The sequence below is a fragment of the Heptranchias perlo genome, chromosome 14, assembly GCF_035084215.1.
Source record: "Heptranchias perlo isolate sHepPer1 chromosome 14, sHepPer1.hap1, whole genome shotgun sequence".
In the NCBI taxonomy this organism is placed as follows: Eukaryota; Metazoa; Chordata; class Chondrichthyes; order Hexanchiformes; family Hexanchidae; genus Heptranchias; species Heptranchias perlo.
The window spans coordinates 71,588,686-71,610,239 of record NC_090338.1 but is presented as its reverse complement, the minus strand read 5'-3'; the positions used below and the strand labels follow the sequence as shown (position 1 = coordinate 71,610,239).

Sequence of the window (21,554 nt, the reverse complement as noted above, 5' to 3'; positions counted from 1 at the left end):
ACTTAGGTGGCAGCTATGATCATCAATCAGCTGGTGGGTTTTTGACGGCTGCTTTCACCCTCGCTGACTATTTTCACCGTATTACTTTAAAAACAGTTCTTCTCCTCTGCCCCACATTCACATTTTCTGATCGGGGAGATTGCACTTTCTGATGTTCAAACCCGCGGACTGTTATTTTCCAGTAGCTTCACACTTCGAACATCACATGCCCCCTCCCGTTTCTTCACAAACTTCTTGCTCATTCGTTGAAGTCCTTTCATTGTAACTTGATATTCTCATGTTCAAATCCCTCCATGGGCTCACCTCTCCCTATCTCTATAACCTCCTCCAGCCCTACAACCCTCCAAGAATGCTACGATCCTCCAACTCTGGCATTTTATGCATCCCCCACTTCCTTCACCCCACTATTGGTGGCCGTGCCTTCAGCTGTCTAGACCCTAAACTCTGGAATTCCCACCTCAAACCTCTTTGCTTCTACCTCTCTCTTCTTTAAGACTCAACTTAAAATCTAACTCTTTTACCTAGCTTTTGGTCACCTGTCCTAATGTCTCCTTCTTTGGTTCGGTGCCCTTTCTTTGTCTGATTGCCCTCTTGTGAAGCGCCTTGGGACATGTTACAACATTAAAGGTCCTATATAAATGCAAGTTGCTGTTAATTGTTGATGCTGGCCAGTTTTTTTTTGTGTTCCTCAAGGTGAGGGATGGCAGTGCTGAGAATAGAACACTCCACTTCAGGTACCTTGGGCCCGATATTAGGAGGGAGGTGGGTTGGCAGCGGGGGGGTCGACTGGGCGCGTGGGTAACCCAACCAGTGAAATCGGTTGGTTTGGCACGCAATCGTAAGTAAATTGAAGCCATTTACCTTGGCTTCCGCGTTTCGTACTGGAAAGCTGCGCAGCGGGCGGACTGCGCACCTGCATCATAGGCTGTCAGCTGGAGGAGCCCTATTTAAAGGGGCAGTCCTCCACTGACTGATGCTGCAGAAAATAGGCAAAATTATAGCATGGAGCAGCCCGGGGGAAGGCTGCTCCCAGGATTAATGATGCCTCACTCCAGGTCTTACTTGACGGGGTGAGGAGGAGGAGGGAGATCTTCCACCCGGCAGACGGGAGGAAGTGGCCTGCCTCTGCCACCACGAAGGCCTGGCTCGAGGTGGCAGAGGAGGTCACCAGCACCACCAACATATCACGCACCTGCATACATTGCAGGAGGCGCTTCAATGACCTAACCAGGTCAGCCAAAGTGCTCTTACTCATTCCCCTACACTCCGCCTTTCACATCACCACCCCCACCCCACATCTCCTTCTGCACTGCCAGCGCTACTCTTATCACATCACTCCTCACACCCACTGAACCCTCATCCTCATCTTACCTGCACTTCCTCACCTCCCCAGTACTCATCCCACCATTACCACTCAACCCAATCTTCATACAATCTCATGGCTCTGTCTCATACCCTCTAATGCATCTCTTTCACGGTCAGCCTCACCCAACCTGCCACTACCTGTGCTGTAGCCACAGGACATGCATCATGTACGTGTAGTAGTAAGGCAAACGTTTTGTGAGCATGAAGGGGATGCACAAGGGTGAGGGTTTGTCATGGTTTTTACTTATATTTGATTTCTGATCAATTCACATTACATATATTGTCACCACTACTGCCATGTCTCGGCGATTCTTGACTGGCTTCTGCAATAATGCTCCTTCATGAGGTTCTCCATGAACACCCTTGATGCCACCCATTGGGTCACCCTACAGTGGGTGTATGTGTATTTGCACGACTACTTTGTGCAGGTGCCTGTTGCGCAGCACTGTGTTGTGTAGCTCCACGTGGCGGAGGTGGATGGCATGCCTGGCGAGGCTGGTGATGTTGCTCGTCCTCCATTGGAGTGATGAATGCAGCAATGGAACCCCCCCCCCCCGCATCCTGACGGTGTGAGTGTGAGGGGGTCCGCAAAGTAGGTAAATGCGTTTGGTCAGCAGAGTTTAGGGTATGATGTAATAATTTTGAGTGTGGAGACAACGGTGTGGCAGGCCAAACTTTGTCCGAGGTGACAGAGTGCCCTGCTGCAATGAATGAGGTATTCCCCACAACTGTCAAGGAATCCTCTGCATCTCCCAATGGCTGCTGACTGAAACACGTCTGCAACAACAGGGAGTGTTTCCCACAGCATGGGAAACACGCTGAGGAGAGTCCAAAATCACATCCCTGCTAAAATCTCTTCCCAATGAGGTCTGTCAATGACCTCAAGTACCTCCCTAACTATCTAAACTGTCATCCCGCCGTCTTTAATTGCTGGTAGGAGTCCTGCATGCGGGGGCTGCGCGCGCACCGATTCGCGTCATTGGGGAACCCAGAAGTGGGCGGGTTGGAGCCGGGCTCTGGACCCGCTCCGGGATTTCCCAATTTTAGGAACCCCCCCCCCCCCCCCCGCCACAAACGCACCCACTCGGCCATCCTAAAATTGACCCCCTAGTGTCTGAATCGAGCACTCCCAGCACAGTTAGATGGAGTGTAAGCTCAACAGTGGGCATCAGCCGTAACCTCTGAATCAACTGCACCTGTGTGACATTCTTCTGTTACCAACACCAGTCATCCTATGACCTGTCTGAGTAAGATTACCAGTTTACTGCCATTTTGTACCAATCTACATATAGTTTTGTACTTTGGAAACAGGACATTTTTTTATGAAGAAAAGTTTAAAATATTCTTCATATAAAATAATAGAAAATCAGTGAATGAATTGGGTGTAAGCAATACTTCACTGGTCCAAAAACTAGATGATAACTGCATCATTTGTAGTGCATTACTGAACAGCTGTTACTGTACGTATAATGCACTGCATTTCCTTTATCTTCTTCAAAGAATTCTAAAGATTGGTCAAGCATGGTCCACCTTTTACAAATCCATGCTGACTGGCCTTAATGCCTCTTCAATTGCTTAGCAATTTTATCCCAAGATCCTGCAGACTCACTCAATACACTGTCCAGCTCCCAAACCAGCTCCCAGCAAGAGAAAGTAAACCAGCACAAAAGGCAAAATAAGCCAAAACAGAGACCTGCTTGAACTCCTTTCCAGACCTATTTCTGTTTCTTCTTATGTTAGTTTCACTTCCTCCATCTTTGCCCATCTTTCTCAGTGTCTCACTCCCCTTTTCAAACTATCTCTGCATCAATTCCAGCTCATTTTTTCTTGGTATATTTCTTACTCATTCTCCCCATCCCCTGTTTAAACGCTCCCCATATTTTCCAGCCTCCTTCCCTACCTTTATCTTGCACTCCCTTTTTTCACTTAATAGGGGCGGGTGGGTGGATATTAAATTCTGGGCCGGCCGCCCAATACCAGCGACAGGAGGCCTGCTCCATTTTGAAGGCGGGCCTCATTAACTTTTAACATCCTGAACGGGCGTCAAGCTGCTGCTCGCTGGCTCCAGGCTGGCGCAATATCGGGTGCCCCAGTGGCCAACTCGGCTGGCAAAAAAGGTAAGTCTGGGTGGGCAAGGGTGCGACCGCCTGGCAGACTACCACCACTTCACTTCCGTGCACTGCCGCCACTTCACTTCCGTGCATTACACCGCCACTTCACTTCCGTGCACTACCGCCACTTCACTACCGTGCACTGCTGCCACTTCACTACCGTGCACTGCTGCCACTTTACTTCCGTGCACTACACCACCACTTCACTTCCGTGCACTACACCGCCACTTCACTTCCGTGCACTGCCGCCACTTCACTACCGTGCACTGCTGCCACTTTACTTCCGTGCACTACACCACCACTTCACTTCCGTGCACTACACCGCCACTTCACTTCCGTGCACTACACCGCCACTTCACTTCCGTGCACTACACCGCCACTTCACTTCCGTGCACTACCGCCACTTCACTACCGTGCACTGCCGCCACTTCACTACCGTGCACTGCTGCCACTTCACTTCCGTGCACTACACCGCCACTTCACTTCCGTGCACTGCCGCCACTTCACTACCGTGCACTGCTGCCACTTTACTTCCGTGCACTACACCACCACTTCACTTCCGTGCACTACCGCCACTTCACTTCCGTGCACTACACCACCACTTCACTTCCGTGCACTACACCGCCACTTCACTTCCGTGCACTACACCGCCACTTCACTTCCGTGCACTACACCGCCACTTCACTTCCGTGCACTACACCGCCACTTCACTTCCGTGCACTACCGCCACTTCACTACCGTGCACTGCTGCCACTTCACTTCCGTGCACTACACCACCACTTCACTTCCGTGCACTACACCGCCACTTCACTTCCGTGCACTACACCGCCACTTCACTTCCGTGCACTACACCGCCACTTCACTTCCGTGCACTACACCACCACTTCACTTCCGTGCACTACACCGCCACTTCACTTCCGTGCACTACCGCCACTTCACTACCGTGCACTGCTGCCACTTCACTTCCGTGCACTACACCACCACTTCACTTCCGTGCACTACACCGCCACTTCACTTCCGTGCACTACACCGCCACTTCACTTCCGTGCACTACACCGCCACTTCACTTCCGTGCACTACACCGCCACTTCACTACCGTGCACTGCTGCCACTTCACTTCCGTGCACTACACCGCCACTTCACTTCCGTGCACTACACCGCCACTTCACTTCCGTGCACTACACCGCCACTTCACTTCCGTGCACTACACCGCCACTTCACTTCCGTGCACTACACCGCCACTTCACTACCGTGCACTGCCGCCACTTCACTTCCGTGCACTACACCACCACTTCACTTCCGTGCACTACACCGCCACTTCACTTCCGTGCACTACACCGCCACTTCACTTCCGTGCACTACACCGCCACTTCACTTCCGTGCACTACACCGCCACTTCACTTCCGTGCACTACCGCCACTTCACTTCCGTGCACTGCCGCCACTTCACTACCGTGCACTGCTGCCACTTCACTTCCGTGCACTACACCGCCACTTCACTTCCGTGCACTACACCGCCACTTCACTTCCGTGCACTACCGCCACTTCACTTCCGTGCACCGCCGCCACTTCACTACCGTGCACTGCTGCCACTTCACTTCCGTGCACTACACCGCCACTTCACTTCCGTGCACTACCGCCACTTCACTTCCGTGCACCTCCGCCACTTCACTTCCGTGCACTGCTGCCACTTCACTACCGTGCACTGCTGCCACTTTACTTCCGTGCACTACACCACCACTTCACTTCCGTGCACTACACCGCCACTTCACTTCCGTGCACCGCCGCCACTTCACTTCCGTGCACTGCTGCCACTTTACTTTTGTGCATCGCCGCCACTTCACTTCCGTGCACTACCGCCACTTCACTTCCGTGCACTACACCGCCACTTCACTTCCGTGCACTACACTGCCACTTCACTTCCGTGCACTACACCGCCACTTCACTTCCGTGCACTACACTGCCACTTCACTTCCGTGCACTACCGCCACTTCACTTCCGTGCACTACACTGCCACTTCACTTCCGTGCACTACACCGCCACTTCACTTCCGTGCACTACACTGCCACTTCACTTCCGTGCACTACACCGCCACTTCACTTCCGTGCACTACACTGCCACTTCACTTCCGTGCACTACACCGCCACTTCACTTCCGTGCACTACCGCCACTTCACTTCCGTGCACTACACTGCCACTTCACTTCCGTGCACTACACCGCCACTTCACTTCCGTGCACTACACCGCCACTTCACTTCCGTGCACTACACTGCCACTTCACTTCCGTGCACTACACCGCCACTTCACTTCCGTGCACTACACCGCCACTTCACTTCCGTGCACTACACCGCCACTTCACTTCCGTGCACTACCGCCACTTTACATCAGTGCACTACCACTACTTCTGTGTAGTCACCCATCAGGCTCTGTGCAGCTTTCCCAATCACCTGGTGTGTGAACACAGTGTCTGGTGTACACAGACCAGAAGGTCTCACGTTGCATCCCCAGTCTGTGCTGATTCTTCTGATCACAGCCAGAGCAGCAGTTCAGGTGCTATAAATGCCCTCACACAAAGATTGTAGAAATCTGGAAAACTCTCCCCAAAAGGCTGTGAATGCTGGAGCTTTCAAGACTGAGATTGATTGATTTTTGTTGGGTAAGCGTATCAAGGGATATGGAGTTAAGGCGGATAAATAGAGTTGTGGTACAGATCAGCCATGATTTAATTGAATGGCGGAGCAGGCTTGAAGGGCTGAATGCCCTACTCCTGATCTTATGTTCCGTGGCCCTGGGCTACGGAAAGAAAAGTCATCCATTGGTTTCTCCAGATCAGTATGCAATGGCCCCTACTCGAAAGTGCACATTATTGGACGTCAGGTGAGGTGCAGGATAGGGCTTGATGGTGACACCCTCCACAGTTGAATAGCCCAATACCACTGCCTGGGCTCACACAGGAGCGGCCACCTGTGCAAAGTACTGGAAGGCTGCTGGCGTCCATGGAACTATAATCCCAGTCAATGCCTTTGGGAGAGGTGAAGAGGGAAGCAAGTTGAAAATAAAATGAATGTCTGTGCACCTTTCTGTGAATGAAGCATGTGCAAAGCAGATCCAACTCGCTGCAGATTTTAATAAAATTATACCTTCAGTAAAAACCCAGACTGCTTTGACATCACTCCAGTCCACTAGTGAAGGGGTTCACTTTAAATGCACGGTAGGCAGACGGTATTGGATTGGATTTTCTGGCCATGGTTGCTCCTCTCCTTAACATGTCTCCCACAGATATCCAGGATACATCTCTATCCTCCAGCGTGCCATTGAGCTGTGGTACCACGAGCCGTCGTGCACAACACCTATCCTGAAGCTGATGGCCGAACTTGTTCACAACAGGTGAGTGACCATGGGTGGGAGTAATCATCTTTCACTGGAATAAAAACAGGAATTGCCCGGCAGGTCAGTCATGCTTCTGAGAGAATTATTAATGTTTTGGATGTGCCCTTCACCCAAAGATCCTGAAGATGTTGCCTGTCGTTCTTTTTCAGACGTTGCCAGCATGTTCTATTCTTATTTCAGTTTTCCAGCATTTTTCAATTTCCTCTTCATTTGCTTACTTCCCTCGTGGCTCAGAGTGGATGTTTTGTTCCCCCCAACTATAGCGTAATGGGCTTCCCCCTGCACCATCCTGGGGTGTTGAAAGTTATCGGGTTGATTTGAAAGACAGAAGGGCAGGTTGGAACGAACACTGGCCCTGCTTTTTCCAGTACCTCAGTACAGTATAGACGTTCTGTCAGACCTTTAGCCACTACTTTCTTAAGCAGCATGTAACTGGCCAGGGCAAGTAGACAGTTGAAATAAGAAGGGGTACAAGTTGAAAAATTAGGAAGTTACAAGTAAGAAAGGAAATGACATGAGTACCAGGGAAAGCCATTGAAAGAGACGGAATGGTTGGGATACATAAAACAATTGGTTATGTCTTGTTTCAGGACTGAAGCTCTTCAGTTGAGTTTGGCAATGCAGCATACAACCAGAGCACTGTGTTTTCAAACAACCTGATTGTGTTTTTATTAAGGATCCCTATCCCAGACAAGTGACTGAATTCTGCAACATCTCTCTAAAAGTGTAAGTGCAGGCTCCATTGATACCACAGGGAATTTGGTAGCTCAGCCATACAGAGGGGAAGTTCCCAGGTTCTGTCCCAGTCTGTGCGGAGCTGGCTGGTCTCAGCTGGGAATGGCAGTCGGGGATTGCTACAATTGGCCTGAGCGCAGCTGCATTAGCCAGGGATAGGTCAGCCAAGATCCCTGCTGCTCTTCGTTACCCAGGGACTTGTGCTTGGAAGTGCAGGAGTGTGGATATGACCTGACTATGGTGCTCCCTGCTGACACTCACCGTCGAGGCTCAAGTACAAATAGTAACCCCATGGTTGAGGTACCAGAGGGTGATCGGAGCCCGTGGGAGTGTACCCCAGGAAGGAGAGCAAGGGAGGAAATTAGTGGAGAAAAATTGGTAGAAAGCAAATTACTTTAAAAAAATTGTACTTAATAACAGTAACAATTCAGCAGCCAAGATCAAGTGGCAGCCATAAAGCAGCATAGATGAGTCCTGTTGTAAAATTAGACTGTCACTAATGTCTTGGGTTTGACCTTCTTGTCAGGGCACCTGGTAATATTCGCCCTGATCTTGCAGCACTGATCTCACAGCCTTTCCATCTCATCTCTCAATCCACTACTTCCATAGAAGACGTAGGAGAGTTATTAAAAAGAATAAATCTCTGACGTTTTCCATGGAAACAGTGGAGTGAGAGGTCATATCACAGAGTCCGTAAGCCTGTACTGTAAGACGGGTATAGAGTCTAATCAGCTTCCGCTGTAAAATGAAAGACCACAGTGACAGTGGGACTCTGCTCAAAGCATGAGGGGGGAGTAATCTTTCATGCCAAAGTAAGTCCACGAGCAGATCTGTATGTATCTGATGAAATCATACGTGTAATTGCTTAAGTCTTGAATTCATTGAATTGTAGAATTTTACAACATAGAAGGAGGCCATTCAGCCCATCATGCCTGTACCATCTCTCTGAAAGAGCCATCCACCGAGTCCCTTTCTCTGCACCCTATCAAAATTTTGTTTTTCAAATATTTTTCCCCTTCTCCTTTAAAAGCTATTACAGGTCCTGCCTCCATCACTGTTACAGGCAGGACATTCTTACTTTGAGTTTCACCGGGCGATAAACGCAATGTTGCAGATCGCCCACCCATTGTGCACCCTGCCCGGCTTTCCTTTCCATTGAAAAAAATTGGGAGTATAACAGGCGGCCCATCTGTTACTGCCAGCTTTCCATCCCACATTGAAAGTTAAAATGTACTCCTCCATTATGGTTACCAACTCTGATTCAACGTATCCTGGGAGGTTTCACCACATAACATCTCGCCTCCAACCGCCCCGCCTAGTCAAACATCCTTTTTTCTGCACCTCTAAGATTTTTATAACTAATAAATAAAAGTGTTCAAATAAAATGAAAAAAACACTCAATTTTTTTTTAATGCCCCTATGATTTTTCTCCTGGGTTGCTCCCCGCAGTGTCCTGGAGATTAATCTTCAATTCCTGAAAGGGCGGTGGAAGCAGATGCAATCACGGCTTTCAAAAAGGAATTGGATAATGAAGGGAAAAAATTTGTAGGGCTACGGGGAAAAAGCAGGGGAATGGGACTAACTGGATTGCTCTTACAAAGAGCCGGCACAGGCTCGATGGGCCGAATAGCCTCCTTCTGTGCTGTAACCATTCTATGATTCTCTCCTGGAGATTCCAGGGTAATCATGGAAGGTTGGCAACCTTACCCTCCATGTCTTAATGATCCTCTACATAAAATAAATATTATCCTAACCTCTCTCTGTTCCAAGTATGGTTCCCCTGATTGCTGGGTTGGTAAGTGCACTGCCCATTGTAGCTCTGAGCCGCACAATCCAGGAAGGTCCCAGGTTCAATCCCTGATCTGTGCTGAGCTACCTGATGGTAGCTGGAGGCAGGTAGTAGGAGCATTTCAATTGGCCCAGGTGTCCCTGGACTAGGGAGAGGAAACGATTCAGCCAGGATTCCCATTCTCGATGACGATCTACTGACCTTGCTAGAAAGAGTGTCCATGTGGACCTCAGATGAGAATGGGATCTAGCTCAGCTGTGATGAGCCCTCCATTGTAAGAAATCTGCTGACTCAATGTCTAAGCTCACAAATAAAGAATGGCTACCTGGGTAATGTACAGGAGAGCTGCCAGTACAGCGAGACCCATACACCAGCAAAAAACAGTCCCCTCGAGAGGTGGGGAGAACATTTGGGTGCAGGGGAAGAATTCTTCCATACTTCTGAAAGTTAGGTAGTTAAATGATGATAGTACATGTGCCGTTGTTGTTCCTTGTGTCACTAGAAGCTGCAGGAATTAACAAAGGGATCTGAGGAAAAGATTTTCTCAACAAAATAAGTCATGATCATATAGCTGGTAAACATTGCAGCTATAAAATTTGCAGAGAATGCTGCCAACGTCGAGTGGCACGAGATGGGTGTGCGTGTATGTGTGTGTATATATATATATATATATGTATATCTATATATATATATATATAGTGAACTTTGTGTTCATCAAGACAAGGAATGTTCGTGCTGGCATTGGAACAGTTTTCCAATTTGGGCACCTATTGTCAGCATCCAGCTCTCCCACGTCAGCTATAGTATGGTTAGATGCAGAGTGAATCCGCTTCCACATCACTCCATCAAGGTGCCTGAATCCCACCTTCAGAAAACCACCTCACTGCCAACATGATATTTCCATTCCTCATAACAGCCATCTCTATGCCTATTAGTGCAGCATGTAGGTATTTTTGCCCTCTCCACCTCAGCTTATTGGGAACTGAATTGACAATGTCCAAACTCTCTCCACTTAGGAACCATAAAATCGTCACTTGCATACATACGAACATACGAATTAAGAGCAGGAGTAGGCCATTCGGCCCCTCGAGCCTGCTCTTCCATTTGATAAGATCATGGCTGATCTGATTGTGACCTCAACCCTACTTTCCCGTCTACCTACTATAACCTTTGACTCCCTTGTTAATCAGGAATCTATCTAACTCAGCCTTAAAAATATTCAGTGACCCTGCCTCCACCATTCTCTGGGGAAGAGAGTTCCACAGACTCACGATCCTCTGAGAGAAAAAATTTCTCCTCATCTCCATCTTAAATGGGAGACCCCTTATTTTTAAACTGTGGCCCCTAGTTCCAGTCTCTCCCACAGGGGGAAACATCCTCTCAGCATCTACCCCTTCAAGTCCCCTCAGGATCTTATATGTTTCAATAAGATCATCTCTCATTCTTCTAAACTCCAATGAATACAGGCCCAATTTGTCCAACCTTTCCTCGTAAGATAACCCCCTCATCCCGGGAATCAGACAAGTGAACCTTCTCTGAACCACCTCTAAAGCAATTATGTTCTTTCTTAAATAAGGAGACCAAAACTGCACACAGTATGAAATAAGGGGTCTCCCATTTGAGTTGGAGATGAGGAGAAATTTTTTCTCTGAGGGTCATGAGTCTGTGGAACTGCCTTCCCCAGAGAGCGGTGGAGGCAGGGTCATTGAATATTTTTAAGGCTGAGTTAGATAGATTCCTGATTAACAAGGGAGTCAAAGGTTATAGTAGGTAGACTGGAAAGTAGGGTTGAGGTCACAATCAGATGTGGTCTCACCAATGCCCTGTACAACTGTAGCAAAATATCTCTACTTTTATATTCCATTCCCCTTGCAATAAATGACAACATTCCATTTGCCTTCCTAATCACTTGCTGTACCTGCATACTAACTTTTTGTGATTCACGTATTGGGACACCCAGATCCCTCTGTACCTCTGAGTTCTGCAATCTCTCTCCATTTAAATAATATACAGCTTTTCTATTCCTCCTGCCAAAGTGGACAAGTTCCATTTTCCCACATTATACTCCATCTGCCAAATTTTTGCCCACTCACTTAACCTATCGATATCCCTTTGCAGACTCCTTATGTCCTCTTCACAATTTACTTTCCTACCTACCTTTGTGTCATCAGCAAATTTAGCAACCATACATTCGGTCCCTTCATCCAAGTCATTGATATAGATTGTAAATAGTTGAGGCCCAAGCACTGATCCCTGTGGCACTCCACTCGTTACATCTTGCCAATCTGAAAATGACCCATTTATGCCTACTCTCTGTTTCCTGTTAGCTCACCAATCCTTTATCCATGCTAATATGTTACCCCCTTACACCATGAGTTCTTATTTTGTGTAGTAGCCTTTGATGTGGCACCTTGCCAAATGCCTTCTGGAAATCCAAGTATACCACATCCATCAGATCCCCTTTATCCACATTGCTTGTTACTTCCTCAAAGAACTCTAATAAATTATTCAAACATGATTTCCCTTTCACAAAGCCGTGTTGACCCTGCCTGATTGCATTGAGATTTTCTAAATGCACTGCTATAACCTCCTTAATAATAGATTCTAGCATTTTCCCTATGACAGATGCGTCTGAGCTCGATTCAAGCCCATGGCCCAAGGTGAAAGTACATTACTAATACAATAAGCCACGCAGTCCCACATTCTTACAAATAAAAGCAAAAAGACCCAATTTGGTACTTAACCAAAAACTACAGTTTATGGAGAATTGAAGTGCTTGAGTTGGGATGTCTTGTTGAAGTTATACAAGACATTAGTAAGGCCACACTTGGAATACTGTGTACAGTTCTGGTCACCCTATTATAGAAAGGATATTATTAAACTAGAAAGAGTGCAGAAAAGATTTACTAGGATGCTACCGGGACTTGATGGTTTGACTTATAGGGAGAAGTTGGATAGACTGAGACTTTTTTCCCTGGAGAGTAGGAGGTTAAGGGGTGATCTTATAGAAGTCTATAAAATAATGAGGGGCATAGATAAGGTAGATAGTCAAAATCTTTTCCCAAAGGTAGGGGAGTCTATAACGAGGGGGCATAGATTTAAGGTGAGAGGGGAGAGATACAAAAGGGTCCAGAGGGGCAATTTTTTCACTCAAAGGGTGGTGAGTGTCTGGAACGAGCTGCCAGAGGCAGTAGTAGAGGCGGGTACAATTTTGTCTTTTAAAAAGCATTTGGACAGTTACATGGGTAAGATGGGTATAGAGGGATATGGGCCAAGTGCAGGCAATTGGGACTAGCTTAGTGGTATAAACTGGGCGACATGGACATGTTGGGCCGAAGGGCCTGTTTCCATGTTGTAAACTTCTATGATTCTATGATTCTAATATTCTTAGAGCTAAAAGACTAAATAGAATGGGTTCGAGAATACTTAAGAAAACAGGGGTAGAAATAGTGGGAACTGTGACTGAGATTCCTCAAGGCTCTTGAAATACAGGTGAAGTAGCAGGAATTTGAAAAAAGCATTTTTTTCAACCAAAAAAAAAGGTCAAAAACTTGATCCAGGTAGAGTAATTATGGACCTGTCAGCTTGGCATCTCTGGTAGGTGAAAACCTGGGGTGTATCGTATAAAAGGAGCGATTGAAATGCATTCGGCAGAATAAATGCAATAATCGCAAATCAACATAGGATTCTGAATTGCAGAGCAGTTATTGAATTATTTGAGGATGCAGCAGAATTGGTGAATAAAGCTAATATAGTGGATGTTTTATACCTTGACTTTTAGAATGCATTTGATATGATGCCTCACAAGAGACCAATGACTAAAGTGAGACTTCCTGGAATAAAGGAGAAAGTAGTAAATTGGTTAATAAATTGGCTAAATAATAGGAAAGAAAGGGCAGTGAAAAATGGCAGTCGTTGCAATCATACAGCTGTAGCCAACAGAATATCCCAGGGACAAGCCCTATGACCTTTGTGGTTCTCACCCATAAATGAGAATGAAATTATTAAAAGTAGAACGTGTAAATTTGCAGGTGACATAAAGTAGTGAAGGAAAACAGAATGTTCAGAGGGAAGAGATGATCGCTCGTCTCCACTGTGGCTTTCTGTGGAGCATGCGGCAACTCCCAGGACAGCTGCAGCAGAGCCTGCAGGGACACAGTTCATAGGCACAGTGGGAGCATGAATGCCCATGGAGCTGCAATAGAGGCCTTGGAATCAAAGAAGATGCCCTGTTGACTGGCATCACTGTGTTGGGAAATTATATAGGGCAATGTTTTGCTGTAGTAGGACATCGAATGGCATCTGCCGTTGGTTAGACTTGCTCCTGCACCCCTCGGCTCAAAAATAATTTTGCCCACAAAATTGCTGAAAGTGCGAGCAGATAACGGTGCAACGTGGGAAACAGGGCATCTGGGACCTGAGTGAACAGATCAACCAACAGGATATCTCCTTTTACATAGACCAGCACCCGGTCCGTAGCCCTGCAGCTTACAGCACTTTAGATGCAGGTCCAGGTACTTTTTAAAAGAGTTGAGGGTCCCTGCCTCTACCACCAATTCGGGCAGCGAATTCCATACACCCACCACCCTCTGGATAAAAAGGTTTTTCCTCATGTCCCCTCTAATCCTTCCGCCAATCAACTGAAATCTATGTCCTCTAGTTCTTGAACTCCCTGCTAGGGGAAACAGGTACTTCCTGTCTACTATATCTGGGTCCCTCATAATTTTCTACACCTCAATCAAGTCTCCCCTCAGCCTCCTCTGCTCCAAGGAAAACAACCCCAGCATATCCAATCTCTCCTCGTAGTTGCAATTTTCAAGCCCTGGCAACATTCTTGTAAATCTTCTCTTCAGTCTCTCCAGAGCAATTACGTCCTTTCTGTAATGTGGTGACCAGAACTGCACACAATACTCCAGCTGCGGCCTTACCAGCGTTTTATACAGTTCCATCATTACATCCCTGCTTTTGTATTCTATACCTCGACTAATAACGGAGAGCATTCCGTATGCCTTCTTCACAACCTTATCTACCTGTGTTGCCACCTTCAGGGACCTGTGCACGTGCACTCCAAGGTCTCTCACTTCCTCTACCCCTCAATATATTCCCGTTTACTGTGTATTCCCTTTTACTGTTTGCCCTCCCTCAGTGGATTATCTCACACTTCTCCAAGTTGAACTCCATTTGCCACTTTTCCACCCACTCCACCAACCCATTGATATCTTCTTGGAGTCTACAGCTATCCTCTTCACTATCAACTACACAGCCAATTTTTGTGTCATCTGCAAATTTGCCAATCATGCCCCCTACATTCAAGTCCAAATCATTAATATATACCACAAACAGCAAGGGACCCAACACTGAGCCATGTGGCACACCACTGGAAATGGATTTCCATTCGCAAAGATATCCATCGACTTTTACCCTTTGCTTCCTGTTACTGAGCCAATTTTGGATTGAATTTGCCACATTTCCCTGTATCCCATGGGCTTTTACCTTTCTGACCAGTCTGCCATGTGCGACCTTGTCAAATGCCTTACTAAAATCCATGTTGACAACATCTACTGCACCACCCTCATCAATCCTCCTTGTCACTTCCTCAAAGAATTCAATCAGATTTGTAAGGCATGACCTTCCCTGAACATATCCATGCTGACTATCCCTGATTAAATCATGCCTTTCCAAGTGACAGTTTATCCTGTCTCTCAGTATTGATTCTAATAGTTTGCCCAGCACCGAGGTAAGACTGACCAGCCTATAATTGTTCAGCCTTTCCCTCGTACCCTTTTTAAACAATGGTACTACGTTTGCAGTCTTCCAGTCCTCCGATACCTCCCCTGTATCGAGTGAGGATTGGAAAATGATCCTCAGAGCATCCGCTATTTCTTCCCTGGTTTCCTTCAATAGCCTAGGAAACAATCCATCCGGCCCTGATGACTTATCAACTTTCAAAGATTCCAGTCCCTCTAGTACTTCCTCTCTCGTTATGTTTACCTTATCCAATATTTCACACCTCTCCTCTTTAACTACTACGTCCGGATCATCCCTTTGTGAATACGGAGACAAAATATTCATTTAAAACCTTACCCACATCCTCTGCTTCTACACACAAGTTACCCTTATCGTCCCTGATAGGTCCCACCTTTTCCTTAGCTAGCCTCTTGTTCTTAATGTACTGATAAGACATCTTTGGGTTTTCTTTCATCTTACTAGCTAATATTTTTTCATGCCCTCTCTTTGCTCTCCTTATTTCCTTTTTTATGTCATCCTTTCTATACTCCTCTAGACTTTCTGCAGTATTTAGCTTTCTGTGACCGTCATAAGCTTTCTTTTTCTGCTTTTTCTTGCCCGGTATACTTCTAGACAACCAGGGGGCTCTAAATTTGGCAGTACAACCCTTTTTTTTTGAGGGGACATGTCTGCATTGTACCTGTAGAATTTCACTTTTTAGTGCCTCCCACTGGCTTGCCACTGATTTCTCTTCAAGTAGTTGTGTCCAGTCCACTTCTGCCAAATCACCTCTTAGTTCTGTAAAATTTGCCTTCCCTCAATTTAAAAGGTTTACTCCTGATTTAACTCTGTCCTTTTCCATAATAATGCTAAAACTAACTGAATTGTGGTCACTATCCCCAATATGGTCACCCACTGTCAGTTCACCTACTAGCCCATCTTCATTTCCCAGGACTAAATCTAGAATTGCATCCCCTCTTGTTGGGCTTGTCACGTACTGGCTAAAAAAGTTCTCCTGGACACCGATCAAGAATTTTGCGCCCTCTGTGCCCCTCACACTGTTTGAATCCCAGTTGATGTTAGGGTTGTTGAAGTCCCCTACTATTATTGCCCTCAGAAATTGGCCGACATATTTGTTCTTCTATCTCCCTTTCGCTATTCGGGGGTCTATAGTACACTCCTAGTAGTGTGACTGCCCCATTTTTATTTCTTAGCTCAACTCATATGGCCTCGATTGATCCATTTAGCATACCATCCCTTCTCACAGCTGTAATTGATTCTTTAACCAATAATGCTACCCCCCTCCTTTTTTATCACCCACTCTATCCTGCCTGAAAACTCTATATTGAGGGATATTGAGCTGCCAATTATTCCCCTCTTTAAGCCAGGTTTCCATTATAGCAATGCTATCTTGGAAACATAGAAAATAGGAGCAAGAGTAGACCATTCGGCCCTTCGGGCCTGCTCTGCCATTCAAAATGATCATGGCTGATCGTCTAACTCAGTACCCTGTTCCCGCTTTTTCCCCATATCCCTTGATCCCTTTAGCATTAAGAAATATATCTATCTCCTTCTTGAATTCATCTAATGACTTGGCCTCCACTGCCTTCTGTGGTAGAGAATTCCACAGGTTCACCACCCTCTGAGTGAAGAAATTTCTCCTCATCTCGGTTCTAAATGGAATACCCTGTATCCTAAGACTGTGACCCCCTGGTTCTGGACTCCCCAGCCATCGGGAACATCCTCCCTGCATCTAGTCTGTCTCGTCCTGTTAGAATTTTATATGTTTCGATGAGATCACCTCTCATTCTTCTAAACTCTAGTGAATTTAGGCCTAGTCGACCCAATCTCTTTTCATATGTCAGTCCTGCCATCCCAGGAATCAGTCGGGTAAACCTTTATTGCACTCCCTCCATGGCAAGGACATCCTTCCTCAGATAAAGAGACCAAAACTGCACACAATACTCCAGATGTGGTCTCACCAAGGCCCTGTATAACTGCAGTGAGACATCCCTGCTCCTGTACTCAAATCCTCTTGCAATGAAGGCCAACATACCATTCGCCTTCCTAACTGCTTGCTGCACCTGAATGCTCGCTTTCAGCGACTGGTGTACAAGGACACCCAGGTCTCGTTGCACCTCCCCTTTTCCCAATCTATCACCATTCAGATAATAATCTGCCTTTCTGTTTTTACATCCAAAGTGGATAACCTCACATTTATCCATATTTTACTGCATCTGCCATGTTCTTGCCCACTCTCCCAACTTGTCTAAATCACATTGGAGCCTCTTTGCAGCCTCCTCATAGCTCACATTCCACCCCAGCTTTGTATCGTCTGCAAACTTAGAAATGTTACATTTAGTTCCCTCATCCAAATCATTGATATATATTGTGAATAGCTGGGGCCCAAGCACTGATCCCTGCGGTACCCCACTCGTCACTGCCTGCCACCTGGAAAAACACCCGTTTATTCCTGCTCTCTGTTTCCTGTCTGTCAGCCAATTCTCAATCCATGCCAGTATATTCCCCCCAATCCCATGTGCTTTAATTTTGCACACTAACCTTTTGTGTGGGACTTCATCAAAAGCCTTCTGAAAATCCAAGTACACCACATCCATTGGTTCTCCCCTATCTATTCTACTAGTTACATCCTCAAAAAACTCCAGTAGATTTGATAAGCATGATTTCCCTTTCATAAACCCATGCTGACTTTGTCCAATCCTGTTAATGCCCTCCAAGTGATCTGTTATCACATCTTTTATAATAGACTCCAGCATTTTCCCCACTACTGATGTTAGGCTAACTGGACTGTAATTCCCTGTTTTTTCTCTCCCTCCTTTTTGAAATAGTGGGGTTACATTTGCCACCTTCCAATCTGTAGGAACTGTTCCAGAGTCTATAGAATTTTAGAAGATGATCATTAATGCATCCACTATTTCCAGGGCCACTTCCTTTCATACTCTGGGATGTAGATTATCAGGCCCTGGGGATTTGTCAGCCTTTAGCCCCATTAATTTCCCTAGCATTAATTTTTTTACTAATACTGGCTTCCTTCAGTTCCTCCCTCTCTCTATACCTTTGGTTCCCCAACATTTCTGGCAGGTTATTTGTGTCCTCCTTTGTGAAGATAGAACCAAAGTATGTGTTTAATTGTTCTGCCATTTCTTTGTTCCCCATTATAATTTCCCCCATTTCTGACTGTAAGGGACCTACATTTGTCTTCACTAATCTTTTTCTCTTGACATATTTATAGAAGCTTTTACAGTCAGTTTTTATGTTCCCTGCTAGTTTACTCTCATACTCTATTTTACCCTCTTAATCAATCTCTTTGTTCTCCTCTGCTGAATTCTAAACTGCTCCCAATCCTCAGGCTTGCCGCTTTTTCTGACAATTTTATATGTCTCCTCTTTGGATCTAATAATATCCCTAATTCCTTTTGTAAGCCACAGTTGAGCTACCTTTCCTGTTTTATTTTTGCGCCAGAAAGGAATGAATAATTATTGTAATTCCTGCACACGTTCTTTAAATATTAGCCATTGCCTATCCAACGTCCTCCCTTTTAGTAAAGTTCCCCAATCTATCAGAGCCAACTCACACCTCATACTTTCATAATTTCCTTTATTTAGATTCATGCTGCCATGTGTCTATCCGTGCCCTTAGCTCATCTGCTTTGTTTGTAATACTCCTTGCATTGAAGTATATACCCTTTAACCCCATCAAATTCCTGTGCTGAACACTATTTAACCTTTGCTTCTTTTGTCTTTCTGAGTCGCTAACTACGTCACTAACTGCTTTTCTACTTTCCGTTTCCTGGTCTGAATTTGTCCTATCTGTACCTGCCCTTTGGTTCCCATCCCCCTGCCATACTAGTTTAAACCCTCCCCAACAGAACTAGCAAATGCCCCCATGAGGATATTGGTCCCGGTTCTGCTTGGGTGCAACCCATCCAGCTTGTACAGGTCCCGCCTTTTCTAGAATCAGTCCCAATGTCTCAGGAATTTAAACCCCTCCCTCCTACACCATCTCTCAAGCCACGCATTCATCTGGTCTATTCTCCTATTTCTGCTCTCGCTAGCACGTGGCACTGGGAGTAATCCTGAGATTATTACCTTAGAGATCCTGTTTTTTAATTTATTTCCTAACTCCCTGTATTCTGCTTGCAGGACCTCATCCACTTTTTTTAAGTGGAAATATCTTCTCTACATCTTCCCTATCATAACTTTTCATAATCTTGAAGACCTCTATCAGGTCACCTTCTCTTTCCTAGAGCAAAGAGCCCCAGCCTGTTCAATCTTTCCTTTTATAGATACTAACAACTTTGAAGCCGAGTTTACAGACCTCATAACTGTCCAAAGTTCTGCTCTCAGACGGATTAGTAGACATGTTAAGAGAGTACGCAGCAGCAAGAGCATGACTGTGGTAGTGATGGATCAGGCAGCTATCTCTCAATACAATGCCATGTCTGGCCCAGCAAGCATTCCTACACAAGTGACAGTGGATTGTGAGAGAAAGTGAGCAGGACCAACTAAGTACAACAGCACTGGACACAACTAACTCAGATGCAGGGCCTCTGCAATGCACACTAAGAGGTAAAGGGCCACCAGAGCCCATGCAGGCTGCCATGGATACTCTGCAGCGCACTTACTCCTTCCAATAAGGAAACACCTGTAAGGAATAGTAGATCAGATGTCACATGTTTCAAACACATCAGAAGCATAAAGGGGAAGCACCGTGGCAAAGCATCCTGACAACATTCACAGAGCACACAATGGTTTCAGTAAACACCTTCTATTTGATTTGATGATTTTATTTATTAGTTCTTGGGATGTGACACATGTGGTTACAGAGTACAGGTAGTGACACAGTATTTACTGTCACCCCCAGTTATCCTGAGGGCATGAAGAGTCAACCATGTAGTGAGGGACTGGAGTCACATGTAGGCCAGACAGGGGATGAGTGGCAGGTTCCTCCCTGAAGGGCATTAGTGATCCAGTTGGATTTTTATGACAATCTGGCCACAATTTATTAGAGTTTTTGAATTCAGTCTCACAACTTGCCATGGTGGGATTTGAACTCCAGGCTGCTAGTCCAGTACCATAACCATTAGGCTACTGTACCCTCAAGTGAACTTGTGTTGAATATTGCAAGACTAAGGCAATGATGGTCTTTGTTTGTAGTTGAGGAATTACACAGCAAATGTAGCACAAGGTGTTTATGGGAAGGTTCTTTTCAGTCTATATGGACACATGGGGCCCAATTTTAGCAGGGGTGCGGGTTCTCGGTGGGTGGGCAAGCGGGCGCGTGGGTAACGCGCCCGGTGAAATTAGTGTGTTTCCCACGCAATCGTAGCAGGCAACCCACTAATTGGAGCCATTTACCTGCTCCTCCGGGTTCCCCGCTGCTGATCTGCGCGTCGGGCGGGCTGCGCATGCGCAGTAAGATCTGTCAGCTGGAGGCGCTCTATTTAAAGGGGCAGTCCACCACTGACAGATGCTGCAACCAATAGCAAAGATGACTGCATGGAGCAGCCCAGGGGGAAGGCTGCTCCCAGTTTAATGATGCCTCACCCCAGGTATCAATACATGGGGTGAGGAGGAGGGGGAGGACACAGATCTTCCACCCGGCGGGCGGGAGGAAGCGGCCCACCTCCGCCACCAGGAAGGCCTGTCTCGAGGTGGCAGAGTGGGTCACCTGCGCCACCAACATATCGCCCACCTGTACACAGTGCAGGAGGCGGTCCAATGACCTCAGTAGGTCAGCCAAAGTGAGTACACGTAGTCTTTCCCCTACACTCCGTCTGCCACATCACTGCCCCCACCCCACATCTCCTTCGGCACTGCCAACACTACTCTGTCACATCACCCCTCATACCCACTCAAACCCCATCCTCATCTTACCTGCACCAATCACCTCGCCAGTACTCACCCCGCCACTACCACGCAACCCAATCCTCATACAATCTCATGGCTCTATCCCATACTCACCCTCTCGTGCATCTCTCTCACGGCCAGCCTCACTCAACCTGCCACCACCTGTGCTGCAGCCACAGGGCATGCATCACATATGTGCAGTAGGCAGCGTAAGGCAAACGTGTCGTGAGCATGAAGGGGATGCACAAGGGTGTTTGAGAGTTTGTCATGGTTCTTACTTCTATTGAATTTCAGAACAACTCACATCACACATTATATTGGCACCACTACTGCCATGTCTTCGCGAATCCTGTCCGGTTTGTGCAATAATGCCCGCTCCTGGGTATCACTATGAGGACCCACCACTGATGCCACCCATTGTGTCACTGCAGAGTGGGTGTAGGTGTATTTGCAGGGCTCTTCTGCGCAGACGACTGAGAGACATCGGCGATGTCCCCGGTTGCACCCTGGAAGGCTGTGGAGGAGAAGTTCGGGAGGGCAGTGGTGACTTTGACACCGACAGGTAGGAA

At 46.7% G+C, this 21,554-nt stretch overlaps 1 protein-coding gene across 4 annotated transcripts in view; it reads left to right on the top strand.

Annotated features, from left to right (window-relative positions):
- LOC137332605 (ran-binding protein 17-like) overlaps positions 1 to 21,554 on the top strand; it is a 686,121-nt gene that overhangs the window by 467,393 nt on the left and 197,174 nt on the right. For all 4 annotated transcript variants that reach the window (XM_067996561.1, XM_067996562.1, XM_067996559.1 and 1 more), the window contains one exon: positions 6,754 to 6,861. In XM_067996561.1, coding sequence (XP_067852662.1) covers positions 6,754 to 6,861 — 108 coding nt within the window. The remainder of the gene's footprint in view (positions 1 to 6,753; positions 6,862 to 21,554) is intronic.